Source organism: Coffea arabica, chromosome 5e (assembly GCF_036785885.1).
Source record: "Coffea arabica cultivar ET-39 chromosome 5e, Coffea Arabica ET-39 HiFi, whole genome shotgun sequence".
Lineage (NCBI taxonomy): Eukaryota > Viridiplantae > Streptophyta > Magnoliopsida > Gentianales > Rubiaceae > Coffea > Coffea arabica.
In genome coordinates this window covers 53,324,278-53,349,537 of record NC_092318.1, presented here as the reverse complement: position 1 = coordinate 53,349,537, position 25,260 = coordinate 53,324,278, and the positions used below count along the sequence as shown (strand labels likewise).

The window sequence follows — 25,260 nt, the reverse complement described above, 5'->3', positions numbered from 1 at the left end:
TTGTCACATTGAGGACAATGTGTCCTATAGGTGTGGGGGGGTGCTAGTGTTTTCCGTTTTTAGTAGTTTTTAGTTCTTAGTAATTTTTAGTTTTCAGTTTTAGTTCTTAGTTTTTAGTAGTTTTAGTAGTTTTTAGTTTTTAATAGTTTCTAGTTTTATTACTTTTTAGTTTTAATTCTAGTTGCTTATTTTCTTTCTTTGTGACTACTAATTCTAGTTTTAATTCTTAGTTTTAATCCCATGTAATTTAAAAAAAAAAAAGAAAAAAGGAGAGAAAAATTTTGGTTTGTTAACTCTAGTTCTACTTTTGCCAAGTTCTTTTTTTTTAAAATATAATGTATCGGGTTAATGTGGTTGGATTCGAGATGTCTCCTTGGTGAATATCGGACTGCTTGATTCTTGTGAATTCTTTGTTAACTTTTCTAGGCATTGGGAATGACTGTTGGCATTTTAATGAGAACTGGTCCAATATTGACTCCAGTTCTCTATGTTTGGCAATAATGAGGCGAGCTGCTCCTATTTCTGGTTCTTAGTGTTGTTATTATGTGTTTTTGGCTTTGCTTGGCTGTGAATAATCTGGACTGTACTCCGCTATGAGCTACTACTGAGTAACCGGGGTTCGGCACCTAAAAGTGTCGTTTCTCGCGTCAAAAGGTGGTACTTTATATGAGTACGTGGTTGTATAGCGGTAGGAGCTGAGTAACCGGGCTCCTTCATCTAAAAATGTTGGAGTTCGCGTCAAAAGGCTCCGGTGGCTAGAGACTAAGTCTTCTTGGGGTCAAATATTATTATGCTCCTGAAAAAAAAAAGAAAAAAAAAAGAGAGGAAAAAAAAAAGAAGAGAAAAAAAAAAAGAGAATAACTAATAGGGAAGCTTGCTGGGTTATGGACTTAATATGGGGACTTGTGTGAATATTTGGACCATTAGCTGATAAATGCTGAGTGTCATTCCTTTTCCTTAGTTTAGTTAATTCGGAAATTGAAGGAGTTTGTGGTTTAGAGACTAACTGGGGGGATGCTTCTCGGATTTTGACCACTAATGCCCGATATATGATCTTCTCTTGAATCTCTTGGCAAGGTGGTAGATAAGAGTGATGACCACTATCAACTTTCGGGGTCTGCCCACTTTTCTTATGCTTGAGGGCAAGCATGGTTTAGGTGTGGGGGGAATTGATAGGGTATAATTTGTTAGTAATTTTATTATTAATTTCCCCTTTCATCCCTGATAAATATTGTGTTAATTGCACATATCTACTTATATTTGGTTTGTGGCCTTTATTTCAGGGATAGAACAGAAAACTACCAAACATGAGGGATTGTCTGGAGAAAATTGAGTCTTCAAGCGAGTCACAGGCCAGGGCCACAGTGCTGAAAAGAACTGGACTCCCATCCCTTTATTCTTGTTGACCAAGAGGTTTACAACCGGAGACTTAGAGAACTTGAAGGCTTGGGCCTTTGACTTCAGTGGGGACCACGGAGGAAAGGAAAAGGGCTTTGGTCCTTTGGTTCTAAAAGGAAACAAAAAAAAGCAACGTACAAAGCCTAAGGGAACTAAGAAGAAATGGGGCAGCTTTTGGCCAATTGGTGGGGACCACTGGATCTCTTTCCTTTGGCTTTAAATAGATAGCTAACGTACAGAAGACGGACGGCCAGCTTTTAGTTCTTTTGCTTTAGTTCAGTTTTTAGTTTTCCTTTCTTTTCCTAGGACTGGCCTCTGACACACGCCAGGTGTTTGACAATATTCCTCAACGGGGAAAACATCCTTCATTCCTTACTTTTTAGTACAAAACAATGCCTTCGCAATTTATTAACTCGTGTGATGATTTAATTATGCGGCGTGGCTAAGTCTTCCATCTAGTCAAGGGTCAACTCGACGGCGCAGTCCCGAAAATCTGTGAGATCTAATTAGTTTTCACGCGTTCCTTAATTTATTCATATTTGCACATTGCCTGCTTGTATTTTCATGGGATTATTTTATTAATTGGATGTCAAGGGCCCGATGTTCAATGTGATTTATTAATCTCGTGCCAATTTAGTCAATTAAATCCGTAATTGTTTGATTGATTAATATTAGTGGCAACTGGTGTGTTTACACATTAGGGGAACGTGCAATCTAATTTAAATAACCCTCGTAGCGTGTTATTGGTTAGGGCTAGGTTTTTCTAATATTAATGCAATTGGGAAATTAATTCCTATGGTCGTACCTAGGAGTATTTGCTGATTAGGGGTAATCAACGGTCGTACCTTGGTTATCAATAATTTAAGGAAAAATTGGTCATCAGACTATAACTAGCCTATTAATAAATTAAGTGAACCTTTCCTGCATCAATGATCGGATAAATGGACTGTGCCTGAGTAGTTGCATCCTTGGCTAGAATTTATTTATTCCTGATTAAATTCCTGCTATATTTGTGCTAGTGATTTATTCATTTTTAATTAAATTGTCTAATTATTTTTAGTTCCATTCCGGTAAAATCCCCCCCCTTATCAATTGGACTTTAAAAAGAGACAAATATCTCCAGTCCCTGAGGAGACGACCCTACTTGCCACTGTCTACTATTCAGTGATTTTTGTCAATTAATTAATACTGGTATATCGGATTAAGCAAACTCTTCGGGAACAGGGTGAATCAAGTAACCCATTGCACACCTAGAGTCCCTGCTCCAGTACCTAGGATTAATTATTGACTGCTTTTAGTGGTAGTTAGGTTCTATATTTATTACTATTATTGCACAGGCTGACGACCTGTCACTGAGTCCTTCGCGTGTCCACAAGCCCAAGATTTCCCTCTCTCCCTCTCTTTTACTCTTTGCCTTCCAGCCAAGCAAACATCTTCCCTTCTTCAATCTTGCGGAGGTTTCAGTTCACAAAGATCAGTCAAACTTTGAATAAACTAAGAAAATAAGCTAGACCCGGTTGATGAATCTTGATTTTATACGGGTACGTGAATTTTCAGCTTTAATGCGTTGTCTTTTAGTCTCGCGCTCATTCATTCAATGTTACTGTACCATTGACAAACTCTCATAAATGTCCATTATTGATTGTATCGGTATTTTGAATTATGAGTGGAGTATAAAACATTGGAGATTCGTTCAAATACTGAATCTACTTGCACGTTTGTTAATGAGGTTGTGATTTTTTGTGTGCTCTGTAATGGGCCATCTGACCATTTTCTTTTGGATGTGTGGATATAGACTTGTGGGTTGTTGGATTTTGACCGAGCGGAAAATTTTTGAATCTCGGAGCCCAGTTTAGTGGGGGGATTGAGGAGCTTTTTCCCCGCGTTTTCCGGTGCCGCGGGGTGGAAGAAATGTCTACTTTTGTTGGAGTTTTTGTTTCTGATCAATGGCTTCAGAGTCAGTTCACACAGGTTGAACTTCGCAGCCTCAAATCCAAAGTAATTATCTCTCACCCGCAGCTCTCTTCTTTTCCTTTTTTCCCTTTTTTTTGGCCTTGGCATTTCTTGAACCCTTCCTATATTGCCTTGCTGAATTGTATTGAGGCAGTCATGCAGTATGCAAGTGGATATGATGAACACATGTAAGAATTGAAATGATTTCTTCTTTGTTTGCTCGTAGTTTGCTTCGATAAAGAATCAGAATGGTAAAGTTGAGGTAGGCGATTTGCCGCCTTTATTGGCTAAATTGAAGGCCTTCGGTGAGATGTATAACGAAGAGGAGATTCGGAAGGTATTAGGAGAATCTAATCCTGATATGAGGAGTGAAATTGATTTTGAAGGCTTCCTCAGGGTGAGTTTTATGCATTAGTGTTTACATTATATTTTGTCCTTCCCAATGGGTAATATGAATTTGTGAAATTTATCTGGACAACCAAATGCTATACTTTCTTTGTGCGTTGGTTGTGGTACTGCTAATATTATGGCTGTCTTAAAATTGGGGAAAAAGCCAATTCTAGGTTTTAATTCCAATCTGAAAGCTGAGTTTGGTGCCATAAAGGCAAGAGGCAACTTAAGCAGTACCAATTTAGAATCGTAGGTTTGCAATGTAGCTATATTTGAGGATGGATTGTTAGATGCAAACTTATAGCTTAACTGGGCAGGCATATTTGAACTTGCAAAGTCAAGCTAATGCAAGAAAAGGTAGTCCGAAAAGTTCCTCCTCTTTCCTCAAGGCGACCACAACCACTCTTCTTCATACAGTTAGTGAGTCAGAAAAGTCATCATATGTTGCTCACATCAACAGCTATCTCAGGGATGATCCATTCTTGAAGCACTTTCTTCCAATAGATCCAGCTTCCAATGCTTTGTTTGATCTTGCAAGGGATGGAGTACTTCTATGGTATTAAACATGGTCTGCTTTTTATTACTCTTCCATTTATATCTGACGGATATTAGTTTGTTGTGGTATGAATAATACATTTCATGGTAATGCAGCAAGTTAATCAATGTTGCGGTACCTGGTACTATAGATGAGCGTGCTATTAATATGAAAAGGGTGCTCAACCCATGGGAAAGAAATGAGAACCACACACTTGGTCTCAACTCTGCAAAAGCTATCGGCTGCACAGTTGTGAACATTGGCACCCAGGACCTTGTAGAAGGAAGAGTGAGTTGGCTTAAGTTAATTAATTATCGGCTTCAATATCTGGTATCTGCTAATTTTTCATGACTAAGGTCATCATATTTGTCCCTTCTGCAGCCACATCTAGTACTTGGTTTGATTTCTCAAATTATAAAGGTGAGCATTTAGATGTTATCCCAGCAAGCTTCTGGTTTATCTGGCGTTCTTATGAAACGGCACCACAATTTTGTTTCTAAGTCAAAGCATGGCTCTTGCAGATATATACATCAATTGTTTTCTCTGTGGTTGATTCCTTACGTATTGTGTTATCACTTGTTTTAATTTCAGATCCAACTGTTGGCGGATCTTAATCTCAGGAAGACACCTCAGCTTGTGGAGCTGGTGGAGGACAACAACGTATGTTATTGATGTTTTTTTTCTGGCTATGGATTCTTGGTTATTTCTTTTTGTGTAGATACTTGTGGCTTGATTTAATTATATTGTTAACTTTTGTAGGATGTTGAGGAGCTTATGGGATTAGCTCCAGAAAAGCTATTGCTAAAATGGATGAATTTCCATCTGAAGAAAGCAGGCTACAAGAAAACTGTCTCAAATTTTTCTTCTGATCTGAAGGTATTGAGTTACATTCTGGTGATATAGCAGAAACAGTACTTACAAATTCAATTGGGTGAACTTATTTGAGCTGAAGTAGACACATGCTTGATGCATATAAATACCTTTAGAAGTCAATGATGTTTTTGGGGTTATCTGGATTCACACTAGCTTATTTTCTGCCTTTCCAGAGGGTAAACTGAAAAGAGATATGGTGTTGAGTTGGGTGTGGGTTCTATAGGCCGCTGTTGTTTTGACCACCCTTTTTGTTGAGTTATAATCTAACTTCTGCCTTTGATTTCTTTCTCATTTGTTCTTGTTATCAACTTCATGTCCTTAGTAGTTGACCCAAGTCAACAAAAGTCAGATTACCTGTATCGATGATAAACTAGCTTCCTCTGACTGCTCTGTGTTTCCCAACAACCTTATGTATCAGACTTCTAAACTATAGTTCACACTAGGTTTTTATCGCAAGTCTCTGACACCTTTGTGAAATGCAGGATGGAGAGGCATATGCTTACCTACTTAATGTACTTGCACCTGAGCACTGTAGTCCAGCCACATTAGATGCCAAGGATCCTGTCCAAAGAGCAAATTTGGTTCTTGACCATGCAGAGCGAATGGACTGCAAAAGATACTTAACCCCAAAGGATATTGTCGAAGGCTCAACCAACTTGAATCTCGCATTTGTTGCACAGATTTTCCATCAGAGGTGGGATTTTTGTGTCTGCTTCCTCTTCTGAAATCCTTGAAATAACCAGCTATATGGTTTTGATATAGATACTGAGTCAGCCTTGGATACTTGGGGTTAACCTCGGGATGAAAAGTTTGTGTATTGTAGCTTTCTGTTTATCCATCACAATCGCAGCTTTTCGGAAACACATGCTCGGCCTTGCATTTGGATATTCTTATTTTTTTTCCATTATGAATGCAAGTTTTATGAAAGATATTTGCATTCAAGGAGTGACCTTTATAATGTCTTGTGCACCTGGCAGCATATACTGGAAAGACTTATAGGGAAAATCTCTGCTGCAGTTGATTCTTAGAAGAATTTTTGTTCTCAAAATATTATGCCAAACATATTCTTTAAAAATTTCAACCGTTTTCTGGAAGCACCCTTGAAAGAAAATATGAAAAAACTGAAGCAAATGATAATAGGTCATTCTAAGAGTGCATTTGTTGTTAATGGGTTTCATTTTTCCTTTAACCAAAATGCATTAAGCAAAGGGGCTGTTATTCTGTGGCAAAAAATTTTCGTGATCTTGTTCATACTGTTTGTTTACTTGCTGTATTTATGTTGATGCTTTTATTCGTATACAGGAATGGCTTGTCCACAGACAATAAGAAGATCTCATTTGCAGAGATGATGACTGATGATGAACAAATGTCTAGAGAAGAGAGATGCTTCCGACTGTGGATCAACAGTTTGGGAATCACATCTTATGTCAATAACCTCTTTGAGGATGTTAGAAACGGGTAAGTTTTAAACTTTCAGTTCTGCAAAATACCATGCAGTGTGAAAACTGTTTGCTTAATAATCGGGGACAAAGTTCAGTAGAACTCTTTTCTGTTGCTTTATGATACCCTTCCTGTGTTTCCTTTTCTTCTTCTGCAGTTGGGTATTGTTGGAGGTGCTGGACAAGATTTTTCCGGGATCAGTTAATTGGAAACAGGCAACAAAACCTCCTATAAAAATGCCGTTCAGAAAGGTGGAGAATTGCAACCAAGTCATCAAAATTGGGAAGCAATTGAAACTTTCCTTGGTAAATGTAGCTGGGAATGATTTTGTGCAGGGAAATAAGAAGCTTATACTTGGTAATATGTTTAACATGCCGTGCTACATCCACTTCTGCAAGTATTATCTTATATATCAGCTATTTGAGTTTGAGATACCTGCCTCAATAGATTTCCTCCTCTCTCTATTTAACTGTCCCTCAATTTTTTTTCTTTTTTTGGTTTTTTCTCTCTCATGAGCTGGCAGTATTTTATAATGCCTGCGGGGCTTAATATTTTAGTTAAATAGAGCCAGGTAAATGGCTAATTCTGCTAAGGATGATCTGGAAAGCTGGTTCTGGCAACTTCTGAAAATCATAGTTGCACTGTTCAACTGAAGTTGTCTGTTAAGTGTCTCAATAGATTGTGCAAAATCATGCACAACCTGCTCTTCATGTGGTCTGGAGCATTTTACTTGATAGTCAGAGAGATTTTTTTTGTTGGGGGGGGGGGGGGTTTAAAAAGGTACTGACAAGTTTTTGACAAAGAGTTCTCAAAGGGGATATCTTTAAGTAAACCTGAAAGAGTGTTTCTTTTACTATCTGATTGCTCCAGCTTTTAAGAACTCAGTGTTTTTCATTTTTTGTTTCATGTCTCAGCTTTTCTGTGGCAATTGATGAGGTGTAATATTCTTCAACTCTTGAAGAATTTGAGATCACGCTTCCAAGGCAAGGAGATATCTGATGCTGATATTCTAAAGTGGGCAAACAAAAAAGTGAAGAGTACAGGCAGATCATCTCAAATGGAGAGTTTTAAGGTTAATATTTTGGAGACCTTTGTTCCCTCTTTATATCATCTGAGAAACATCACTTGATGGCGTGGTGTGCCTTTGGAATTTTTATATAGGACAAGAGCCTCTCATCGGGACTATTCTTCCTGGAGCTTCTTAGTGCAGTGGAGCCACGAGTTGTCAACTGGAACCTCGTTACAAAGGGTGAAAGTGGTATGCTTTGATTGTGAAATTCTTATTTGGATACAGATAAAAATATTGTCTGCCGCTCTCTCAATTTACTCCGTCAGAGAGTTGGAGTTGCGATTGAACTTTTCCAAGTAGGAATTGAAAGTCTTAATCACAATTTTCATGAAGAATTCCAAGAGAAGTAGAAAAGCTGCAATTTGTTTGCTCGTTTAATTTCTTCTCATCTACTTGACTTACATCCATGTTTTGTTTCTTAAAATCAAAAGTTGTAGTTCGTATGCACAAGTAAAATGTTGAAGATTTTTTGTTGGTTAGAATCAATATAGCTATAGAGTGGTGAGGTCATCCAGTTTCTTTTTACAGTAATAATGATTACTTCCATTCTTGACTTAGAAAAAGTGAATGATGGATTGATTTGTATATATTCTCGGTGCGACAGATGAGGAGAAGAAGTTGAATGCCACTTATATCATCAGCGTTGCCAGAAAGCTTGGGTGCTCCATATTCTTGTTACCTGAGGACATCACTGAGGTGAGCATGGAAGTATCAAGTTCTCTTTTATGTTGTCCGAGTCCACACCCTCTCCCTGTTTCCCTTTTTCTGTTCCTTTTTTTTTTTTTTTTTTTACCTTTCTATTGGTTTTCACCAAACTTCAAAACATTAAATCCGTATTTAACAATCGCTATTGTAATTGATCACTTTATGGCAGGTAAATCAAAAGATGATCCTTACTCTGACTGCCAGCATCATGTATTGGAGCCTTCAGCAACCAGTTGAAGATTCGGATTCATCTCCATCCACTACTAGAACTCCTGATGCTTCTCCTGGATCATCAACTAATGGCTATCCTTCTCCTTCCATCATTGATTCTCCTGGTGTATCCTCTGGGCTCACATTCAATGGCTCTTCATCTCCCGTTGCAACAGCTTCCCCTGGTGAATCCCCTGCGCAGTCTGTTAACGGCGAAGATGATAGTTCACTTGGTGGTGGTGAAGTGTCCAACTTGACCATTGATGATGCAGCATCCGACAGTACAGTCTCCTCTTCACAAGTAGAGAATGAAGATACACATCCACTGGTTGCTGAAGAATAGTTGCACGTTTGTTGATGAAGTAAGAAGAATAGGACACCTCATGAATATGAAGAATGAAAGAAAAGAAAACACACTGGTTTTAGGTCAAGTAGCTAGGTAGATAATACTGTTCATATGGAAAATAATAATATACATCCTTTTTTTTTTCTTTTTTTAAAAAAAATGGAAACTCTTTTGATCACCCCATCAAATTTTTTTTTATTCTTTTGGTTCTCCCAATTATGTAAGGCTTGTCACATGTTCTCTCTTGAATATTTTGAGCTTTGAACGGTGATTTTAAGGGAGCAAATTTTGTCTACGTCAACGCAGCATTTGAAGGTTTTATTATGATTCTAAGCTCCTCTGCTTATGCAGTATTAATTCTGTATTCGTCAAAATTAACCAAAAATGGTTAGCTGTATCTTTACAACATTTCTTCAATATCATCGTTCTACTTATAGTGATGATTTTACATCAGAAAATGTTAGGCTATATTATTGAAGTTGGGACAATTAGCTGATCGATCAGTTCACCCAAAACTGTTGCGGTTCAATGGGACGGTTGAACCTTGCACGAATTTGTACTATCACTGGATTTTAGAACCTGTCACTCTTATATCAAAATCAGACTGCTATTTTTTCACGGAGAAATTTGGTGTAGAAGTAGAACGGAGGAACAAAGGGATGGGGAAATTAGGATGTACACAAAATGAAAGGAGTTGAAAGTCCCAGCAGGGCTCCTTGCTGGCCTCTTGATTTCTCGAGCACGGGGCTCTACTACAGTGCATGTGAACTTTCTTTCGAAAAAATCAATGGAGAAGGGACTCTTCTTCTCTCTCTCTTTCAGGTTTAGCAACTTCTTTCTCTTCTTGCCGGCTTCAGATCGGAAAAAGAGGCGGTGACTCTTCCTCTGATGAACCTTGTATAAAACTTTTTGAGTGGATCTGTCTTAACGATCACCTTTCACCACCACCTTACTTGCATTAATCAGTCACAACATCTGCCAACTTTTCCATCACGTACATGCTTCACGATGCAGGCATGCATGCAGACTTGTAAAATGATCTCTCTTGCAGCAGAAGCGGCGGCGGAGGAGGAGCTCAGGAGCAGCAGCAGTCGGTGGGCTGTCTCTGTCTTTTACATTCCTCTCGACTGCCGCTTTCTTTTCATCATCTTTTGGTGCATTATCCTTCTCGTCTTTCTTTACCCTTGTTAGCCTCCTAGCCCTACGGGGTTTTCTGACAACCTTGCTTATCCCTTCCGCTGCAATGCATTTCTCTTACTACTTTGTATGCATCATCACACAATACTGCCACTAAAGTATGTATTGATTGATCTTCGTCTTCTTCTTCTTTTTTTTTTTTTTTTTTTTTGAAGGAATTGATTGATCTTCTTTAAAAACACAAAGTTCATGGAGAAACTAGTATTAAAACTTTTTTTTAAAAAAAAAAAAAATTTTCTCGTGACAGTGGCTAACTTGACTGTATACAAATCTTTTCTGAAGTATTTTATTTGGTAATTACTTACATATAATATAAGTCTTCTAGTACTTTTCTTTTAATTTTAGTAACTTTTCTTGTAAAAACTAGTTTTGAAAAATTGACTTTTAATACACGTATATAGTAAAATAAGGACGTCGTACTCTTTACTATTAAATTTTTTTTTTTTATAAACAAATGACTACAGCATAACACGTCTCACAAGCAAAAGCACACGTGGGCCGATGTTTTCGCGGATGGCTAAAAAGTAAAAACAGTAGTGTCAAACATTTTTACTACAAAACCACGCCGTCTTCTTCTCCTCCTCCTTCTCATCCATATCAATTCTTCGAAACCATAATCTGTAGTACTAGTATCTTTTGTTGCAACTTTAAACCCTAGCTAATCGTTTCACGTAATCAAACGAAATCCACAAAATTTTCTCTCGCCGGCGGTCGAATTCCCTGAGGTAACTGCCGATGTGATTCTACGGCATTCATGCTGATCAGTTTTGGGATTTGGAATTTTTTTTTTTTTTTTTGGTAATAGCATCCTTAAAATGGGTTTGCGGGGTACTTACCACACACACACACAAAATTTAAAAAAAAGGGTTTTGCCGGTTGTTCTATTTGTTCTGCGTGCTGGATTTACTGAATTACTTTTTGTACTTGTTTATAATTTTGTGATAAATGTTCTCTGAAGTATATTAGTTACTGTTTTGCTTGATTACGGATGCAGTTTTGGACTCTTCACTCTTATTACTCTCTATCTCTTTACCAGATTATTGTTTTTTGAGTGTGGTTGGAGTTAGAGATAATTTTTCCTTTTTTTCCCCATTTGTTGCTTTTGGAGGGGGTTTCTGTTTGGGGGGGGGGGGGGGGGGGGGGGGGGAGGGGGGCGGTGCATTCGTTCTTACTAGGGTTGATAACTCTCTATGCAATGAGTGTAATCATCCAGTGGCAGAACTTCTCACGTCTTTTGAATATTGTGACATTTTTGACTAATTTATTTCGTCTTCATTTTGTTCTTCGGTTTATCAAGCAGAGACCAGAATATACAAATGGCATCTTCGGATGATGAGGATGGAATATTGCCTAGTGACGTATCTAACTATTACTTTCAATATGATAATGAGACAATTTCATTTGCTGAGTTGCCCCTGAAGTGGAATGATGATGAGAGCTTGGAGGGAAACAAAAAAGAGATTGATTTGCATGGCCAGACAGACAATGGACTTCAGACAATCTTTGAGCAAGTCATAGCTTGGAAATTCGATATTTCATCTAGAGAGCCTGAGATTTTGGTGCTGACTAGAAAGAAGAACTGGATAAAGCTTCTGAAGCCAAGGAAATTTTATGAAAAAACCATTAGAAAGATCTTGATTACTGTGCATTGCCTAAGCTTTGTCAAAGGGAAACCTGAAACATCAGCAAAAGTTCTACGGGATCATTTGACTAAAAAATTCAGGTTTCATGAGGACATCCCCCTCCCCCCCAACCCCCAAACACACACACACACACAAAAACACCACAACCAAAAAAAAAAAATCATCCTTCGTTCATTTATGGATTATTCATTTCTAACAACTTTGTGAAACTTCTAGATCATTTGACGGCAGTCCTTCTGAGGATGATGTGATGACCAATTTAATTACAGAAACTGTTAAGCGGGATGAGATTTTGGCCAGAGCCAAGGTTTGTCTGGATCTATCACTCCTAGAGCTGACAATATCGTGTTGTGTTGTGACATGCTATCCATTTTTAAACTATGAAATGCTTGTGGTCACTAGGTTGTTGTTAAATAAAATTGTATGTCTCCTTAGTGCAAAGCATGTTGCAAAGCATGGATTAGACTCAAATTGGCAAATATTGTAACAAGTAATAACCTCAAAGAATGCTGCCTGATATTGTTTAAACTGTACAGGTTTTCAATGACTTTCTAGAAGACAAGCCCAGGAAGAAGAAAATTTTTGAGGTTCTGCTCCCTTTTCTACTACTTCCCAGTCCTCCATTGAGAATTTAAATAGAGAAGACAATTGATGAAAAAGAAACCTTGACAATTGATATTAGATCCATAATAAGTTGGTGCTGTTACTGGTTTTTGCAGGAGGTTGGAACTACTGCAAAGTCTAGTTTCATAGTGGACGATGTTCCTGATGAAAATGGAGAAGATGGCTCTGATGATGAGGATGAGGACTTCTTTGAACATGTTTGTGCAATTTGTGATAACGGTGGAGATATTCTCTGGTAGCATTTTCTTTCTCATGTTTTTATTGCTCATCACCTGCTTATTCAATCTTGGCATTATTGTCGTTTTTAGATGAAACTTGGCTTGCGTAATAAGCAAGCAACAGAAAACATTGTTTTAAGACGCGCACTTCCCATTATTATTTCTTTTCCTTTTGCCATTAACAACAAAGGTTATAATATGTTTCAAATCAGTTGTGATGGGAAGTGTCTGAGGTCATTTCACGCAACAGTAGACGCTGGTGCTGAGTCAAATTGTGAATCTCTTGGATTTTCTGATAAAGAAGTTAAGGTATACTTCCCAAGCTAACTCATTACTTGTTCCGCCTTTTTTTTTTTTTGAAGATTTTGAGATGCTATATGGTCTACCAGCATCTTTAATTTTGCCTTAATGCTTGTCATATTGATCAGGCAATGGCAAACCAAACTTTCTTGTGCAAGAATTGTCAGTATAAACAACAGTTGTGCTTTGTTTGTGGCGAGCTGGGGTCATCTGATAAATCAGCTGGTGCTGAGGTTCGTTCATTGAATTACCATAATTTAATGCTACATTGGCTTTTATTGATGTTGCTTCCTATGGATTGGTAATTGCATCTCAAATATATTGAGCAAAGTAAGAGTGCTTGTACTTAACAAGTAAAGAATAAGATCTCAAGTATCTCGTGTTAATTGCAAAATATGGTCGTTGAAATGTGTCATGTAATAGTTAGTGATGTCCTGCTTGTAGAACCGGATTGTCTACAGTGCATCTACCTTTTCTTAATTTTAATTCTTGTTACCATCTCCTTTTGAAAGTATTAGCTCCTCTGTGCGTGCCATATCAGCAAGTCAATGTGGTGTACAGACTTTAACTTGCCCTTGCCACTTGGTTTTTGTGGTCCCACCCTTGAATTTCATTTTGGTTCTCTGTTCTCGTCACGTTACCATTTTAAATGTTTTACATAAGAAACAAATCTGAAGTAATCTCTGCAAGTATAAAATCAACCATCCCTGGCCCCACCATATTCATTCTTTTGGATTCTGACGAGTTTCATAAGGGACACTCGTCTGCTTGACTGCATCTCCAAAGACTGCTCCAATCCAAGCGTCGAGTCTCCGTTTTATCCAGTCTCTCTCCAGTAGCCCATCCCCTGGTTCCAGTCTTCTTCTTGATTTGTACTATGTTTAGGCGCCTCTGGTTCCCCTTGCCATGGAGCTCTGACTGGAAATGAAAAGTTGCTCCAAAAAATAAAAAAAAGGGAGATTTAACTGTGATTCATATTCTGTTGAAAATTTAGTATACCAACAAAGCGGAAAATAAAGAAGCAATCAACATAAGTAGTACAGAATAATTTCACAAACTGGATTGGGAAAATAAAAACCTAAAGGCTTCAAGAAGCAGCGAAGAAATATGGAAGTTAGAAGCAAGATGTTATCAGCTTTATGGATCCAGAGTAAAGGGAAAACAAGCTTGATGTCATTGCCATCTGATGCCATAATAATCCTAAAACTTCTCTGATTGCACAACCACCACTCCTTCAAGAATATCTACCTTGTTCATCTTTGCTTCGCCCAAGAAATTACAGATTTCAATAGAATCGGCAAGTGTTGGAGATGGAGCCATCATGAAGGCTTTGATTGGAAAGTGAGCGTCGAACTTCAAATTCCAGTTTCTGGTGGCCTTATCGATTTGGTGAGCGTCAAAAGTGAGTCTCTTCCCCCTCATCTGGTTGTTGAGAGGTTTGATGAGTCATAGTTTCTGGGTCCGACAAATGAAGTTATTTCTTCTTTTACTGCATAGATGGAATACAACTGAGAGAGATGTGCCACATTAAAGGGTGGGACTGCACAGGACACGTGGCAACAATATGTTAAAATCTGCACTCCACTTTGTTTTTGCTGATGAGGCATGTTAGGAGCACCTAATACTTTTTCCTGTCTCTAGGCCCCTTTTTGCAATGTTTCTGTTGTAGTATAGTGTACATGTACAAAAGAAGGGCAGCGTGACCAACCACCACCAACCCCCCGCCCCCAACCAAAATCCCTTGATGATAAGTTCATGCCACACTAATATCGGGTGAGTGAGCATTTAAGGAACTATGAACTTGATGTGGTAATTTCCTTCGGCTGCAAGCTGATGTTGTCCAGAGGTGAGAATCTGGGAATCTTCATTTGCCAATTGCAGGTGTTGTCTCATGTATGTAACCCCCTGGAAGGAGGGTGATTGCATTGCGTTTTTATGTATTAATTATTGAAATACCATTCTTCCTCAATCATTCTGTTGCATCTCAAGTTTGCTATCAGTTTTTCTTGGAACTGTTATACAATTTTCAAGTATTTATTGAAGCATCATATTAGGACTTGATTAGTCTCTTTCATTTCAGGTTAAAAATCTATTGTGTTATTGGGTTTGTGTGGATGCCCTTTTTTGGGCTGCTCTAGAAAAACATGTTTCTTTAGGACACCCTCTACGATAACGTATTCAAAACACACTAAAACAGCCAAAAATTTCCAGAAGCATACGCCCCTTTCCTCCTTCCACCTGCACCTTCCCCTACCGCTCTTTTCCACTTCCACCATTACCTCTTATCAACAACCACCCACTTTCCTGCCTGGGCCAACTCTTCTCCCTACCCACCCGCCAAAACACAAAGAAAGAGGTAGAAGAGGGGAAGGGAGAAGAAAAAAGGAGGGGCAGGTGTGGTTGGCTGTGTTACTTTGACCAATCAGTCTACCCCAAGTACCCGTGTTGATACAGCACAACATGGGTACTTGCATGGGATACAAGTCTGACTTGTTGAATATTTTTTAGACACTTTGACTTTATTGTGTTGATAACTTTTGTCTGTCAATAGGAGAGCAGGAGAGATTGGTGAGACAACTAGGAAGAGAACTGTAAGATTGAAGCAGATCTAGCTTCATTTCTGTCTTTTTCTTGGGAGATTGGAGCTGCGGGAGTAGGGACTCTTGGGCATTGTTTCACCTCTTAAGACTTTGGAGCTTGGCAAAAAAATTGCTGGTTACTTCTAGTTTTCAATTTGATGGGGGAAGAGAGAGGCACATGCTCTGTGTTTAAGAGAACGAATTATAGATGTGAGAGAAGAGAGATGCGGTAGGTTTGAGGTGATAGAGGAGAGCAGACGCTGGAGGGATCGAGGGGAGAATTATTTTATTGTTACTTGTCTGTGAGTTTTCACATGTTACAAACATAGTGATTGGCTAATAAGTTTTTTATATATTTATTTTGGAATCCTTATGAGCTAGAGTCTTGTTGTTGATCTTAGAAAAATGCACATATTTTCATTGCAAGGTGGAAATAGAAAAGGAATAAAGTTGGCTGATTTAATGTTATATTGGTAATTAAAAGTGACAACTAGAATCTCTTTTCCATTAAAAAAGAAATCTATTTTGAATCAAGAAGGGGAAAAAAAAGCTCTATTTGACAATACATTAACAATAATCCATTTAATTGTGCTTTTAATTTCCATAAATTGATTGCCAATTACCTTAATTAAATCATTACAACCATTACTTTCACATATAAATTACTAACACATCACAATCATTATCTTCACATATAGAAGCTATAGTATATAATTTATAAATTTTCTAGAAATTATGCTGTATCCACGTTTCCATGTCTGAGTCATTAGAAGTGTCTCACATCCTAATTTTAGGTAGTTGACAAACTAGGCACTTAGACATGCCTGAATCCGATACCTTGTGGCCGAGTCTGAGTAACATAGGTGGTTGGGATTGTTTGGGGGTGGGTATGGTAGAGGTTTGTGGTGGGTGGCACGGTTTCATAACCATCTTCCAAAACACTCAAAAAAAGGTTTTTGTAAACATTTTACACAGTAAGCTACAATAAAATGTTTAGACAAACCCTCACAAAACACTCCATCCAAGTGGACCCATTAGTGTTACTTTTGTTTTGGAGTACTACTTGCAAGAACGGATGATATTTTGGCTGGTTTGCACCAGAAGAACAAATATCTTGCTTTCTTTATCTCAATCAACGTTTAATTTGATGTGAGTTTGAGTTTATGTCTCATGCATCTACTTGATTGCCAAAACTGACTATGGTTATTAGGATTGGATACGGCTCATAAACACCAAACATTTTGGGGTCTGGTTGTGATGAGTTGGCTAATTGTTTTACACTTTGAAGAATTAAAATTTTGTTACTCTTGCTTGGCTTCCAGGTATTTCAGTGTGTTACTGGGACATGTGGTTACTTTTACCACCCGCGTTGTGTAGCAAAAGCACTCAAATTTAAGATGGGAGATAAAACAAAAGATCTTGAGCGTGAGATTGCTGCAGGGAAGACCTTCGTCTGTCCCATCCATACTTGCTTTGCCTGTAAAGAGCCAGAACCCGAGGACAAAACTGACTCGCAGCTGCAGTTTGCTGTATGTAGACGTTGTCCAACAGCATATCACCGGAAATGTCTGCCTAGGTACTCCTCTATTTTGTGGAATTTGGGAAGTTTCTTATTGAACATGTCTTTTATGTCTGTATCTGTGTGTGTATTTATACATTCTGCTGTTTTTGTCTCATCGGGAGTGTTTTAAAATGGCCAAAGTGAACAATAAATTTCTAATAGGAAATGATGAAGATTGCTTTTGAGGATAATAGAGACATACACAAATACGAATATGATATCATATTATAATTCATACTATCTCATTCGGAGTGTTTTTCTATGGTCAAAATATACAGGGACATTGCTTTTGAGGATGACGAAGATCAAGGCATCGAGCAAAGAGCTTGGGAAGACCTTATGCCAAACAAAATACTAATTTATTGCACGTAAGGATGTTCTGCATTTTTTTTGGTCTCCATTTAGACTTTTATCTGTCTTGATGCTTCTATTTGTTCTTGAAATTTAGAAAACACGAGATCAAAGAAGAACTTGAAACTCCTATCAGAAACCATATCAAGTTCCCAGATATTGAGGGGGAAAAAAGGAAACAAGATGCAGAATCTGTTGGCAAAGCAAAACTTGTGCAAAAGAAGACAGCTTTGCACAAAAAGAGAGAGATTGCTTCGGATGCTGCTGCTTCAAAGAATAGTATTGCAGATAAAGTAAAAGTTTTCCCCAAGTCATCCATGGCAGTGAAGCAGCTTCATTCTACCAAAACAAATGGAGGAAGGTTATCCATACCAGAGTCTTCCAAGAAACGGAAATTGGCTAATGTTTCTATGACAGAATCAAAGAGGAGGCCCCCAAGGAAAGATGGTAGATCCATTGGTGGTGATAGCAAGGCCTTCTTGGGTGAGCAGTTGTATGAGCAATATTATAACAAGGATTCTGGGCTTGCTACATCGGTGGGAGGATACACATCAGATAGGAAACAGCAAGTAAAAGCGGCTAGATCTGTTTCAAAGGAAGCTGATGATTCACTGATGCTGGATGCTGATTCTCAGGAAAGGTAGCAACTTTTTTTGCTGCAATGTTATGCCTATCTTAACCCCTCCCCCTTCACTGTCTGCCTGTCTGTTTTCATTTTGTCCCATAGAGGTTTAACATACTCTCAAGTAGAATGTTTTGTAATCTTTCTTAGGCATGTTTCTTTTTACTGGGGAGTGTTTGAATGATCATTTTTTGCAGGATTCTTTCCTTTGTGAGAGAAGCTGAATCAAAAATAACACTAGATGATGTTATCAAAGAGCACAAACCCCCATCAACGCATGGATCCTCGTTAAAGAATATAATACAAAGTATAACTTTGGGGAAGGTTGAAGGTTCTATTGAGGTATGTTATTGCAATATGTATACTTCATTATGTTGTTGTCTTTCGGGTATCTCAATTGTTCTGAACTTGACCAATGAAATATCCACAGGCACTTCATGCTGCTTTACAGAAGTTGGAAGAAGGAGGCAGTCTTGAAGATGCAAAAGCCGTTTGCGAGCCTGGGCTTCTCAATCAGATGGTAAAGTGGAAGGTACCATCCAGTTCTACCCTGCTTTTATGTCACAGGAGGCTTTATTTCATATTTCCGGATGTGAACAGAAGTATAAATATCTTTTATGTTCATTTCCATTTGGTATTTTTTGTTTCCTTTTTAGTTTGTCTATTCAACTGATATACATTACTTTACAGTTTTAGTTTCTGATTGTAAATGGTGTTATGGTTGTACATGCAGCTTCATTTTTGTATGCTAATATATATGGCTCAGGAAGTTATTTATTTACTGCTCCCATAATTACACCATAACAATAAAAAGATTTCATGGTCTTGGCTCCATATTCTTGATCCTGCCACTCATAAGAAGATTTGTTGTAACATGATAATGAGAACTGAATTTTTGTTTGTAAGTGGCTGCTTCCTACTTCTGACTTCTTTGTTTAGCTGTTGCTTAGCTATTAGGAATTTTAGGATCCTTCGACTTTTACTTGTTTCAAAGGTGCTGGAATCATGTTTTAATTCGTTGTCTGAATCTATATGATATGCAGAGTAAGCTCAGAGTTTATCTTGCTCCATTTCTATATGGTACGCGTTACACATCCTTTGGTCGCCATTTCACCAAAGTGGAGAAGTTGCAAGCAGTAAGTGAGCTGCTTTGTAGTCTTGGAATAGAAAATAAGTCTCTTTGGATTGGTGGAATTACTATGTTGTTGCTATGTGTGTGTGTGTGTTTTCTTTTTTAAATCATACAGTAAGTTGTTAATAGCAAATTTATGAGTGTTTAATTTTTCTCCTATGTGATTATTATATTACTTGCTTACAGAGGACATGAGGGCTGAGATAATTGTTGGTGTTGTTGATCCTTTTTATTTTTAATTGTAGCATTGTGGCTTTGTTGCTGTCCTTAGCAAGAATAAGCAAGTTGTTTCATTCTGTGTACTTGTTTTATGTTTTTGTAACTTGCACCAAAAATATACTATGATTTATCAGTTTCTGTTGAAGGAAAAAAACTTGTAAAGAAAGAAAGTTAAGAGTTTTATTCTTGGCAAGAAATTGCAAATACCTTTCTACTTCATTACTTGATTTAAGTTTCTGATTAAAAGTGGAAATAAAATGTCACTATCAGTCTCTGTTTTGAAGAAAGAAGGATGAGCATTCCAAGTATGTGAGGTGAACTGACATTACATTAGTTGACTTGTACTATAAATCTTTGATTCCTGGACCTTGATGATCCTGATCGACATTTTTGTACTAGTTCTTGAGGACATATTGGTTCTTTTAGATAGATCAGTGTCCATGGCGGGTTTGCATTTATAATGCTATTTTGCACTGGGGAATTATGGAGGAAATTATGTGGATGGATGAACATCCTACTCAGATATTATGATTAGTTAGCTTTGAGCATTCGTTTTCCACTCCCTACCTAATTTTGTGCTTTTATGTTTGCTTATTTCTGGCAGATTGTTGACAAGCTTCACTCGTATGTGGCAGATGGTGACACGGTAAGTAATCTGAACTTTCTGTTCTTGAACAACCTTCCAGGTGCGTGTATGAGGGCCAACCAGAAAAAGGAGGAGGATAACAAGATCCAAACAATAAATTCTTGCCATTCCTCTGAACAGGTTGTTGATTTCTGTTGTGGTGCCAATGACTTCAGTTGCCTAATGAAACTGAAGATGGATGAAATGGGAAAAAGCTGCAATTTTAAAAACTACGACATTAAACAAGCAAAGGTGAACTCCATTTCCCTTTGTCTATAGTCTGATAATGTTAATATATCAGGAAAAATTCAAACAGCTCAAAATTCTCAGAGAACTTAGAAAATTTGTTTCCCCAGCTTATTTTTATGACAATCATCCTATTTAGTTTTTGAATCTTCATACATACGTTATTTATCAGGATATGATTTCCTAGACATACAAACCTGGTAGCTGGCATTTGCAAAGAGTCAAGATCTGGGTACCTTGTCTTCTAGGTCCTTCCCATTAGAAAAGATGATATGATTGGATCTCGAAAAGATGGATGCAATTTACTTTTAGAGATGATGCGCACCTCCTCTTATTTTCTCTGTAGTATCTATTCTTGTTGAGATAGACTGGGGCTTGGGGAATTTTGGCTGTTGACTTAGATATTCGCTTGTATGTGCTAACCTGTTTTTGTTTCTTCAGAATGATTTTAATTTTGAGAAGAAGGATTGGATGACTGTCCAGAAAAGTGATTTGCCATCAGGATCAAAGCTGGTAAGAAGCACTGTTTCTTTTAGTAGTATGATGAATAGCAGATGTTTTTAGTACTTAATGGTTTCTTGAATTTTAAGCAGATCATGGGGCTTAACCCACCTTTTGGAGTAAAAGCATCTCTTGCTAACAAGTTCATTGATAAAGCCCTTCAATTTAAGCCAAAGCTGCTTATCCTTATTGCGCCACAGGAGACTCTTAGGTAATTTCTTGTGCCCTTCCGTACCCTTCAACAGTTGTAAGGGCTGCAACTAATAAGGATTTGGAGTTACATTCTGGTTTGTTTCTTTTCCTTAACCAGGTTGGATGAGAAGAAAAATCCTTATGATCTTGTTTGGGAGGATGATAAGTTGCTTGCCGGAAAAGTAGACATACATTTCGATTCCTTCTCTCTCTACTTACATTGCATCTATTAGGATGTGGCTTGTTGCAGGAACTCATTCATTTCTTTTTTCCCTCTCAAGGCATTTTACTTACCAGGGTCTATTGATGTAAATGACAAGCAAATGGAGGATTGGAATGTCAACACCCCACCCCTTTATCTTTGGAGTCGCCCAGATTGGACAGTCAGACACAAGAAAATTGCTCGACTGCAAGGCCACTTGCCCTGTGCAGAAAAAATGATGAGGCTGGAGGATGAGAGTAGCATCCCTGATTGCCACATGGAACCTCGTGATCTTCACTGTAATTCTACCATGCTAGCAGACTCTGTTGGTCTCCAGGATGTTTATCAACCGGCAGAAAGAGGAGCAAAGCTGGTAGAAAGTCATGTTGAAGGATTTTCCAATGGTAGAGGGGATGAACAGACTCCCGAGGATCATAGCCATAAGGATCAAGCCAACGGCAACTGGGAGGACAGAAACAAGACTAGGATAACACGCGGAAAAGGGAACGAAGGAAGACCCAAGGATCATGCCCACAAGCATCGGGCAAAAGGTAACTATGAGGGGGGAAACAAGCATATGAGAAGACACGGAGGAGGATCTGACATAAAATCTCCAGATAGCAAGTCTCTGCCCCGTCATTCCTCTCCTAGTTCTTCTTGCAGATCATGGGGCCGGTCTGAGAATACTGAGATGCCCTTGCATCTTGATGCGTGGAGAGAAGGTTATCAGCAATTAGAGCACCAGAGAGTTTCCGGTTTGCAAAAGCAGCATTATAGCTATCAAGATGATGGGATGGTGATGCATAACAGCTTCAGCACTGAGGCGGCTTACTTAGATATGGGGAGCACATGGCAACACCGTGTTGGTCCTAGGTCGGATTATGGGTTTGGGGCCCCAGACATGCAGTTTTTGAATTACCTGAGTAATCACACCAGTGGTTTGGGGGGTCATGGAGCACAATTTAGCGAAAGGAACGAGGCGTATGGAGTGCAGCCAGATGGAAGGACTCAGGTTCAGGCTCGATTTTATGGTCACGAGTATCCAAATTCCATGAGTCACGGAACCCACTACATGGCAAGCCCTGCCCCTGGCTTCTCATCTGTATACGCACAGATAGGAGCTTATTCTGGGCATAATAGTACGAGTACATCTTCTGTGCATCAATACGCGCCCAGGTTGGACGGGTTAAACGCTCCCACGGTGAATAGCATGGGATCTGCCCAGCATTTGGATGGTCGAAGTGGATTTTACAACACAGCCCCTCATCCTGGGCGCGGATCTGGGGAGCTGGGTTTTGCTCCTGGTCCTTATCGCCCCTATTCGAAGCAGAATTCGTCGGGTTGGCTGAACGAGTAGATACGCTGCCGTCTTTTATAATATGACTTTATAGTACTTTATAGGATTTTTTTTTTCCCTTTGGTTCTTGTATTTTGGCTTCAAGAGGCGATGCCTCGCGGGATCGCTGGTTCCAAATTTGCTGTGACAATAATTATGAAGTAGTATAGTAAATATATTTTTTAAAAAAATTAAAAACTACTAACATTATATACAAGCTATAATAATCGCATATCCTACGACTACCTTTTTTTTTAAAAAATGTTGCAAAATTAAATCATTATCAATTTTGTTAAATGCATCTTTTTCAATGAAGTAATTGAATCTTTTGAAAATTTTAAAATAATTTATGAATTACCATCAACTTGATTTTTTACAAATTTCTTTTATAAAATTTATCTTTATTCTATTATAAATAAAAATAAAAATTTCATATTATAAATAATAAAAAGTTGAATAATTCTTGTTTTTGAAGACTTTGAAGTTTAAAAAAAAAATAATTTGAAGAATTGTTTCTCTCATTTCGCTTAATAAAGTTCATCTAAATTTTAGATGAATTTATCCTTGAGATACTGTGAAATAAATTCAAAATTATTGTGATGGTAAGAATTATGAATTTTCAATTTTTTTGGGGTCAATGTATGTAGGAAATAGAATTTGATAAAATATAGTGGAGTCAAATAAGATAAAATATTCTTAAATTTTATAAGCCTAAGGACTAATTTTTTTTTTTTTTAATTAACCCCACTTGCTTGTACGTGGCTCCGCCACTGTGTGTGGACCGTGTAAATCATCCTGTTGTAGAAAGAAAATTTTTCATTTTTGGTGATATGTTCAGCTGAAGCCACATTTTATTCGACGTAACGAAGGCCTATGACTACGTGGGGGACACACGCAGTGACTTCTATACTCAAAAGGCTTTTGTAAACAAATCAAATGCTTGTGATTCAATGCAAATCGCATTCCACCTGCACAGTGAAAAGAATTTATTAATGCGAATATAATGTGATGGTCGTACTTAGGGCTGCAAACGAGTCGAGTCGAGTCGAGTTTTGAGCTAATCGAGCCGAGTCTCGACTAAATTTTACCAAACTCGAGCTCGAGCTCGACGAGCCGGCAATTTTCAAGGTCGAGCTCGATAAAAATAAAAAATAATTATTTTATTTTTTAAAAAATAAATAAAATAATATTTTTTTCTTAATAAATAATAAAATATTAAGGATATATACGTAATTTTACTATGAAAATAAAAAATATATATATAATATACGTAATTTTATTATTAAATAAAAATAAAAAATATATATATAGCTTAATATTCTGAGCTTGAATTTGACTCGAGCCCCTCGCGAGTGGCTCGATTCGTTTGCAGCCCTAGTCGTACCATATATCAATTTATTAGTCCACAAAGTGGAACTGAATTAATTCATATGGGGGAGTTCAGCAGTGAATAGAATTGCGCTGTCCTCGGATGCAATAAGATATAGAAGAATGATGATGGCCTAATGATCTTCGGTTTTACACTACACAACTAGATGGTCGCCGCTCAACAGGCAATCAAGTTTCTTGCTTTCTTTTTGTTCTTTTTTTTTTTTTTGGGCACTTCAATTGCTACTATATTCTAGTCAAGACCCATAGAACTCTCTCTCGTTGAGTTTCCTTTTTTGTTGGTTCGATGGAGGCACTTGGGATCCTCGGTGACATGAATCCAATGCCAAACCAGTGCCACCTATAATATTGCGCCACTTGGCCTATTATTATTTGCATTTTAATTTTTTATAATTCAATTTGGTTTGGTTTAACACAAATTTTGTGTTAACTCTAAAACTTTGAACCAAAGTAACCAACCGGTCTAATTCCATTACCGGTGCTTTCATCATTGATTACCTTCAACATCTCCAATCCACTCTGATGAGGTCCACATCTTCAGAGTCGTCGTCCTTTATTTCCACCACCGGCTACGCCATTCCACGTGGCATCACCTTCACTGCCGATTGCCTCACCGTCAAAGGCACCAAGGACGTCCTTAACAAGCCCTTCTCTTTCGAGCTCTCCACTGGCAGGGATACCATGTACTTCATGGCTGAGTTTGTAGAAGGGAAGAAAAGGGGGGAACAAGAAAAATGAGAGAAAAAGAGAGCAAGAGGACTTCGGTTAGAAGGGAAGGTGAAAGAGGGGTTGGAAAAAGCAGAGGGGAACTTCGTCTGGGAGCCAAGGGAAAGAAAATAAAAGAAACGGGTAGCGGACGGAGAGCCTAAAGGAGAAGAGACCGAGAGAGTTGAGGGCAAAAGAAAGATTGAGGGAGAGGTGACAGCAAAAGGAGGGCGGCGAACGGAGGAGCTTTGGGGAAATGACAGAAATAAGGAAACAAGTGACGGGGGAGAGATTTTGGGGCTGAGCGAAAAAAAACAGAGAAGGAAATAGGGGCGGCGGATGGAGAGTTGAAAGAACGGAGGAAAGGGGGAAAATCTGGAATTTGGAGGAGGAATTCCGGGCAGGGTAAAACGGATGGAAAGGAGCAAGCAAAAGAGAGGAACTGAGGACTTCGTCTGAAAAAAAACCAAGAAAGGGAAGAGGGGATGACGGCAGAAAGAAACAGAGAAAGAAAGGATGGCGGTGGACGAAGAGGCGTGCGGCTGAGAAAGAGCCGGAATCCACCATTGCCGCCATTCAATGCAAGAGCACTGTAAGTCCTTTTCTTTAAAAATTTCAGTTCTTGTCAAGCTCACAAAGCAGTTTGCCAAGCCTTTATTCACTACAATTTTCCTATTAATTGTTCACAATTTTGGATTG

General features: G+C 38.3%; 2 protein-coding genes across 3 annotated transcripts; both read left to right on the top strand.

Moving 5' to 3' along the window:
• Positions 1-2,771: 2,771 nt before the first annotated feature.
• Positions 2,772-9,214, top strand: LOC113688244 (fimbrin-1-like). Its single transcript, XM_027206003.2, has 15 exons — positions 2,772-2,939; positions 3,194-3,396; positions 3,578-3,748; positions 4,059-4,297; positions 4,393-4,564; positions 4,658-4,696; positions 4,868-4,936; positions 5,036-5,152; positions 5,632-5,843; positions 6,452-6,607; positions 6,747-6,946; positions 7,504-7,661; positions 7,751-7,847; positions 8,263-8,354; positions 8,533-9,214. Exons 2-15 carry the CDS (start codon positions 3,310-3,312, stop codon positions 8,914-8,916), a joined length of 2,193 nt encoding a protein of 730 aa, XP_027061804.2. The 5' UTR covers positions 2,772-2,939; positions 3,194-3,309; the 3' UTR covers positions 8,917-9,214.
• A 1,414-nt stretch (positions 9,215-10,628) lies between these two features.
• LOC113743725 (protein ENHANCED DOWNY MILDEW 2) lies at positions 10,629-22,684 on the top strand. Of its 2 annotated transcripts, XM_027271803.2 has the most exons (19): positions 10,629-10,841; positions 11,417-11,839; positions 11,976-12,066; positions 12,296-12,346; positions 12,479-12,618; positions 12,814-12,910; positions 13,030-13,134; positions 16,803-17,056; positions 17,320-17,409; positions 17,490-18,032; positions 18,212-18,356; positions 18,445-18,546; positions 19,058-19,150; positions 19,970-20,011; positions 20,132-20,242; positions 20,678-20,749; positions 20,830-20,948; positions 21,048-21,111; positions 21,211-22,684. In XM_027271803.2, the coding sequence occupies exons 2-19, from the start codon at positions 11,433-11,435 to the stop codon at positions 22,486-22,488; spliced, it is 3,804 nt and encodes a 1,267-aa protein (XP_027127604.2). In that variant the 5' UTR covers positions 10,629-10,841; positions 11,417-11,432; the 3' UTR covers positions 22,489-22,684. The 2 variants fall into 2 exon arrangements, with proteins under 2 accessions (XP_027127604.2, XP_071905435.1); XM_072049334.1 differs by lacking the exon at positions 19,058-19,150 and having other exon boundaries at positions 10,700-10,841.
• The last annotated feature ends 2,576 nt before the right edge of the window (positions 22,685-25,260 follow it).